This window comes from Ochotona curzoniae, unplaced genomic scaffold (genome assembly GCF_017591425.1).
Source record: "Ochotona curzoniae isolate NIBS_2020 unplaced genomic scaffold, NIBS_Ocur_1.0 contig_605, whole genome shotgun sequence".
Lineage (NCBI taxonomy): Eukaryota > Metazoa > Chordata > Mammalia > Lagomorpha > Ochotonidae > Ochotona > Ochotona curzoniae.
In genome coordinates this window covers 1,324,143-1,331,186 of record NW_024466491.1, presented here as the reverse complement: position 1 = coordinate 1,331,186, position 7,044 = coordinate 1,324,143, and the positions used below count along the sequence as shown (strand labels likewise).

The 7,044-nt window shown below is 56.6% G+C and overlaps 1 protein-coding gene across 1 annotated transcript; it reads left to right on the top strand.

The window, feature by feature from the left end:
* The first annotated feature begins 1,479 nt into the window (after nt 1-1,479).
* Nucleotides 1,480-6,716, top strand: PGLYRP2 (peptidoglycan recognition protein 2). Its single transcript, XM_040990180.1, has 5 exons — nt 1,480-1,540; nt 2,473-3,387; nt 5,057-5,267; nt 5,816-6,107; nt 6,621-6,716. Exons 1-5 carry the CDS (start codon nt 1,480-1,482, stop codon nt 6,714-6,716), a joined length of 1,575 nt encoding a protein of 524 aa, XP_040846114.1.
* The last annotated feature ends 328 nt before the right edge of the window (nt 6,717-7,044 follow it).

The window sequence follows — 7,044 nt, the reverse complement described above, 5'->3', positions numbered from 1 at the left end:
CGCCTTACACATGCTGGAATCCCACATGGACACCAGTTCTAATCCCGGCGGCCCCGTTTCCCATCCAGCTCCCTGCCTGTGGCCTGGGAAAGCAGTGGAGGACAGCCCAAAGCCTTGGGACCCTGCACCTGCACGTGGGAGACCCGGAAGAAGCTCCTGGCTCCTGGCTTCAGATTGGCTCGGCTCCAGCTGTTGCAGCCATTGGGAGAATAAACCAGCAGATGGAAAAAATCTCTCTCTTTCTCCCTCTTTCAGGAATTACAACTTTCAAATAGTTTTTTTTTTTTTAATAAATCCTGTTAAAAAAAAAAAAAAACAACTTAGTACTTTAAACAAAACTCACAATAGAATAACTCATGTTGAGGTTCAAGAATTCTCAGCTACGCTCTAGGACAACGACCACGGCAGGCACACAGCCCACTTGATCCACTCGGCTCTGCCAGGACAAGTGCCATCGCAACACCTCGGAAAGCTGGTCTGAGAGGCTGGCATGTCACCTCCGCGTCACCACCACCCCAGGGTGCAGCCCCCGTGCACAAGGTCCCTCAGCATCCTGAGGCCCTGCTAGGTGCCCAGCCGATGTCGGGTCCCCCCCAGCAAGTGGACATCTTCTCCCATCGCTCAGCGGTGATCCCCAGGGAATTCACAGATCTGGCTAAGTCCGGGCTTCCCCCAGGCCTATACAAGGAGAGGCCCGAGCAGTGTCTGGCCCAGTTGGTGGGTTCCCCTGGGAACTCCCTGGGTGGGGTTTCAGCTGGGAAGGCTCAATAGGGAAGCGTGATTTACATGTGCAACAAATCAAACGCCTTGTCCCACCCACTCCACCCAGCGCTTGACATAAAGGGGAGCCGGACCCAGTGTGTGGACCTCAGCCACTGCATCAATGGAAGGGTCGACAAGGAATTGCTGACCGGGACAACCAGGTGAGCTCAGCAGCCAGCCTCCCCAGTGCAAAGCCCGGGGTCCCCAGTACCTCCTGCCCTTGGCCACTACTGGAATCCTGAAGGCTCAGAAGGCAAGAACAGCTACAGCTCTCGCCTCCCTCCAACACAGGGTAGCAGGTGGAAAACTGGGGAGTCCCCCCCTCGGAGTGGCCAGCAGCAGCTGCCGAGCTGCCGCAGAGCAGTCCCAGCTTGCCACCTTGGCCTCAGACTACCTCTCAGGAGAACGGGCAGTGTAGTGGATTGTAAACCACCCGGGGCCCTTGGGCTTTGTGTCCTGAGATTGAGCCTGGCCCTTGGAGCCAGCCCCTGACTTCAGCTAGGAAAAGAATGAAATGGGTCCACATAACCTTGGCCCCTGCCTCCCCCCCACCCCCACTGCCGCCTCCCGCCCACGGGTACATGAGGAACAGCCATGCCAATAACCATTGGACTTTGACAGGGCCGAAACACCCAGCTCAGCCCTCCGTGTCTGACACCGAGGTTGTCGGTGGAGATCAACAGAGTGCATCGCGCTAGAAACCGGAGCCCCAGGACGATGGCCCCATGTGTCTTCTGGATCCTTCTTGGGCTGCTGCTGTGGCAGGAGCCAGGTTCAGGTGGGTCGCGGGGTACAGGTTTGGGGTAGGGTCTCAGAACTGTGCAGGCAGGCAGGGAGAAGAGTGAAAGGTCCCAGGGGGGCCATCTCCAGTCTGGGAACACGGGTATCCCAGCCCCATGGAGTCAGGTCAGGATTGGAACCTGGGGAGCAAGCAATTAGGAGGGCTTCCTGGAGGAGGAACTAAAACCTCCTGCCATTTTCCCAGCTGAGTAGTTGATCCCCCTGGACCTCGGGCGGCTTGTCTTACAGGAGGCCAGTGGGAACCCCGCTTGTGGGGTGGCCACGAAGGTTAAACAAATTAAGTTATATAAGCTCCCCAGAGAAGTACCTAGCACACAGCAAATGTTTAGCAAACGTCCGCGATGATTCCACAACTTACCGGCTCCTTGGCTAGCCCCAGGTCATTTTACGTCATAGAATCAGCCACGGACACGGCCTCCACAGGGCACAAGCCCACCCTGCTCTGTCCAACCCACCACCATGTCCTTCAAAGTGGTTCTTCCTCTAAAACCAACCATTTCCATTCTATCACCCAAACCTGGCTGTCCTTACTCGTGTCTGAAGATCCCTCTGCCATTATCATCAGTTATAGAAAAAGGAGGAGGAGGAGAGAGAGAGAGAGAGAGAGAGAGAGAGAGAGGCTCCTACTTCCTCTGGTTTAATCCCCAGACAGCCATTACAACCAGAGCCGGGCTCGCCCAAAACCAGGAGCTTCTTCCAGGTCTCTCGTGTGGGTACAGGGGCCCAAGCCCTTGAGCCATCCTCGACTGCTTTCCCAGTAAGGAGCTGCTTCAGAACTGGAGCAGCCGGGTTAAAACCTGTGTCCATTAGGGATGCTGGCACCTACCTGAGTAAATGCATTTTAAGAAGTAATAATAATTGAAACAATTAAAAAAAAAAAAAGGTTGGGTCACACATCATTCCCTGCAGCCTCCTTGTCCCTGCGAATGGAATCCGTAATCCAGGTCCTGAAGGACTTGGAGCAGGACGTGAGGAAGACCGAAGCTGGACATGCTGCCTCCGCGTGGCTGCGGGCAGCCCAGGACACAGTCCGCCACAATCCACTCAGTCATCACCTGCTGCTGACACCCGCGTTCCAGGCTACAGCACCAGGGGATCACTACCCACTAAGCCCCAAGTTTCTGAACTTCATCAAGCAGGTGACCAGACATGACGTAAAAGATGGACAGGAATACGGGGTAGTGTTGGCTCCTGACGGTTCAACCGTGGCCCTGGAGCCCTTGCTGATGGGGCTACAGGCAGGAGTGCAGGAGCCCAGGACCGTGAACTTGACCTTAGCTGTCTCAGCTGGAGCCGCTGCTTCCGGAGACAACGCTGAATCCCCCAGCACTGTGGACAGCCTGCTGGTGACCACCCTGGCTGGATACCTGGGCCTGGCCTTCCTCCAGAACCCCAGGACTCTGAGCCATCCAGGTCTGGGAACTGAAGGCTGCTGGGACCAGCTCTCCTCTCCACAGAACTTCACGCTCCTGGACCCGACGGCACCAGCCCTCACCATGGCCTTCCTCAATGGTGCCCTGGATGGAATCCTCCTTGGATACCACTTGAGGAGGATTCCTGAGCCCCGGCCAGCCCTCAGCCTCCTGCTGAGCCAGTACTACGGAGCCACCGGAGTGGCCGGAGATCCGGAGTTTCGCAGCAACTTCCGACGGCAGAACATGGCCGCCCTGGCTCTGGCCCCTTCTCTGGACCGGCAGGTTTTGGGGGCCCTTATCCTGCTGCAGAGACTGGAACCAGCGCACCCCCAACTGTGGAACATGAGCTGGGATCAACTGACCCAGGTGGCCGCCCGAGCAACTAAGGAATTCACTGACGCATACCTGGGTGAGATGGAACCCCCACGCGTGCGCACGCGCCCTGAGACACCCCCTCCTCCCAGCTCCTTGTGGTCAAGGGGACCCAGGACCCAGAGAAAGGGACACCCCAGCGGCTCTGTCTGGGAGGCTGGGACAGCTGTCTTGGTAAAGAAATGCCTTCAGTGGAAGGATGAATAGTTCATCCGACCTGTTTATTCTTCGAATGAATTTATTTGAAAGGTAGAGTTATGGCTCCCAGCTCAGTGGTTAAATTCTCACCTTGCAAGCACCAGGATCCCACAGGGGTGAAAGTTTGTGTCCCGGCAGCTCCACTTCCCATCCAGCTCCCTGCCTGTGGCCTGGGAAAGCAGTGGAGGACAGCCCAAAGCCTTGGGACCCTGCACCTGTGCGTGGGAGACCCTGAAGAGGCTCTTGACTCCTGGCTTCAGATCTGCTCAGCTCTGGCTATTGTAGCCATTTGGGGAGTGAACCAAGGAATGGAAGACCTTTATCTCTCCTTCTATCCATAAGTTTGCCTTTCCAATTAGAAAAAGAAAAAGTAGCATTTTGGAGAGGGAAGGAGGGACTAAGAATATGTGTGTGTGTGAGAGAGAGACAGATCTTCCATCTTCCACCTGCTAGTTCACACCCACATGGCTGCCACGGCAAAGGCTGGACCAGGCTGAATCCAGGAGCTTTGTCCAGGTCTCCCACAAGGGAACAGGGGTCCAAGCACTCTTCCAGGAGCATTAGCAGGGAGCTGGATCAGAACTGGTGCAGCCAGGACTCACACTGGCATTCCTGTGGGATGCTGGTCTATCGTCTTCGCTTGCTCCGTCACAGCAAGGGTCCTTGATTTTATTTTTTAATTATTATTGTGAGAAAGAGGATGCTCCAGGATGTGGGCTCATCCTCTGCGCAGACATAACGACACAGAGTTTCAAGTGCCAAGGTCAGCCAGTTATTGCTGTACCTGTTTAGGGGGAAATTGTTTCACTTCTCTGAACCTCACTGACTCACGGCTCTACCTGTTGGGTTTGCGGAATGGTTTAAGATGGGACCTCAAGTTCCTCCTTTTTAAACAAACAAACAAAAAATACTGGTTTTATTGGAAAGGCATATAGAAACAAAGAGTTTCCATCCATCTTGGTTCGCTCCCAGACGCTGGTAGCAGCCAAGGCTGTACCAGGCTGAAGCCAGGAGCGAGGGGCTTCCTCCGGGGCGCCCATGTGGGTGGTACCGGTACCGGCTCAGATACTTGGGGCATCTTCTGTTGTTTTGCCAGGTGCGGAAGTGGAGCAGCCACCATTCTGGGGGGTTGATGGGGCATTGGAGGTGGGGATCACAGACAGAGATTACCTCGGGGGACTGGACATTCTTCTTTCACCCCCCACCTTCCCCACCAGGACTTAGGGCTGGGTCTGCTGAAGAGACAGCCCCGGAGTCCTGAAATTAGAGCTGAAATTCTTGACGGACACAGTAGACAGAGCAACAAAGCCATGGTGTTACATTTAGTCCGTCTGTATCCCCGGAGGGGCGGGGGGGGGGGGGTGGTGCACAAGTGTGAGATGAGGTTAGACTTGTCCCAAACCTGGGAGGAGATTGGGGGACCGACCGGGGGGGATGATCCAGGGAGCAGAAGTAGCAGGCAGGAAACACTTCCTGACCCCAGCCCTGGACGCCCTGGACTCCCACAGGTTGCCCAGCCATCCACCCGCGCTGCCGCTGGGGCGCAGCGCCCTACAGAGGCCAGCCCAAGTCACTGCACCTGCCGCTTGGTTTCTTGTATGTCCATCACACTTACGAGCCGGCGCCACCTTGCACCAGCTTCACGCAATGCGCCCAAAACATGCGCTCCATGCAACGTTTCCACCAGGACACGCGTGGCTGGGATGACCTAGGCTACAGGTGAGCGAGGCCCGGCCTGGGAGAGGAGGGCTGAGGCGGGAAAGCAGGGGTTCCCGGGGAGACATCTAAGGGGAGGAGTCTCGTAAAGGGGATCTAGCTTGATAGCGGAGGAGTTGGAGATGTGGAGAATCCGCTGGGAAACGATCTAGCTTAGGATCGGAGCCTTATCCGGAATCAGAAATAATTGAATGATAGGAACCCTTTAAAAAAAAAAAAAAGCTTTTATTACTATAAAGGAAAGAGATGCCCTGTATGTTTTAAGTAGAATCCGTGCGGTGGGGCTCTGGGGGCGGGGATGGAGAGAAGTTAGGACAGGAGCCAGGATCTGGGAAAAGGACGGAGCCTTTAGGACTGGGGCGGGGGCAACGCTGGAACTGGGAGTGGGAAGTGTCCATGCTGGGGGGCGAGAGCCAGGATCCTTGGGGAGGTAGCCGTGCGCAAGCAGCCGGGAGTCTCACCGCCTCGGGACTTGGGGGTCTGCAGTTTCCTGGCCAGAGAGAAAGCGACACGACACCCAGCCTCCAGTTCCTTTTCCCTCCCTTTCGCAGCTTCGTGGTGGGCTCCGACGGCTACATGTACGAGGGCCGAGGCTGGCACTGGCAGGGTGCGCACACGTACCGTCACAACAGCCTCGGCTTCGGCGTGGCCTTCGTGGGCAACTATACGGCAGCACTGCCCACGGAGGCGGCAATGCGCAGCGTGCGCGATGAGTTCCCGGGGTGCGCGCTGCGCGCCGGCTTCCTAAGACCCCAGTACAAGGTGCTCGGCCATCGCCAGCTCGTCTCCACCGACTGCCCAGGAGATGCCCTCTTCGAAGAGCTGCGCACCTGGCCGCACTTCGTGAGTCCGCATTCTGCCCCTAAGCTGTCTGCTGCCTGCCTAACCTCCACCCGTCTCCTCACTCCCATTTTGTGCCCTCCCAAGCAGGGCAGGGCTCCAGGAACCTTACAACCTCAACTCAGCCCGCCCCCTTGCCCCTTCCCCTTTTGTTCCAAGGCCTATAATATTCCACCCTCTGCATGCCATCCCATCCCAACCCTAAATTTAGACGCTCGCTCTGTGGACACCTCAGCCAGTTGACTGTGACGCCAGTCTAAGCCCAGCTGGTACCACCTCCACCCGAGACATTCCAGCCCCCAGCCTCCATGACCTAAACACCAGGGACGCAATGGGATGGTTTTGTCCCACCTGTATGCTGCCAGGAAGTGATCCCATTAAGGAGTGGCGCTGCCTACTCCAACCTGCTCGGTGGCAAGTGCAGATTCTTGCCCTGGGTCCTTAGCCTACCACCTGGACATACACACACACACACACACACACTCACTCACTCACTCACTCCCTGGTCTTTTCTAGTCTGTGAAGAGGAAGACAGACCAAAAGGCCTCTGGAAGACGAAAGAGAACACTACCGCCAGCCACAATGAGGAGACGGCCACCAGCCGTAGAATAAGGCAAGCCCGCGGAGAGCATCCACTCCGGGCCCCTCTGTGCTTGCACCTGTTGGCTTAGCTTGAGGCTGCTCCGGGCAGGCTCTGAGAATTCCAGCACAGGGGCAGGCTGTGGCGTAGCAGACCTCCTGGATTCACATTCCTGCTCTGCTTCCGACTCCAGCCTCCTGCTGTGGCCGACTCTGAGAGGTGACCAGTGACGGCTCAAGGACTTGAATGGCCACCACCATATAGGTAATCTGGGCCGGATTCTGGGCTGGAAGCTTTGGCTCAGCCCAGCTCCGGCTGCTGTGAGCAATTAAAGGTGAACCACGCAGATGGGGGCATATT

Excerpts from the sequence above, each read along its gene's own strand:
- PGLYRP2 (XM_040990180.1), top strand. The coding sequence starts at position 1,480 with ATGGCCCCATGTGTCTTCTGGATCCTTCTTGGGCTGCTGCTGTGGCAG. Across the intron at positions 1,541-2,472 it reads GTGGCAGGAGCCAGGTTCAG|CCTCCTTGTCCCTGCGAATG; the intron begins GTGGGTCGCGGG and ends CATTCCCTGCAG. Across the intron at positions 3,388-5,056 it reads ATTCACTGACGCATACCTGG|GTTGCCCAGCCATCCACCCG; the intron begins GTGAGATGGAAC and ends GGACTCCCACAG.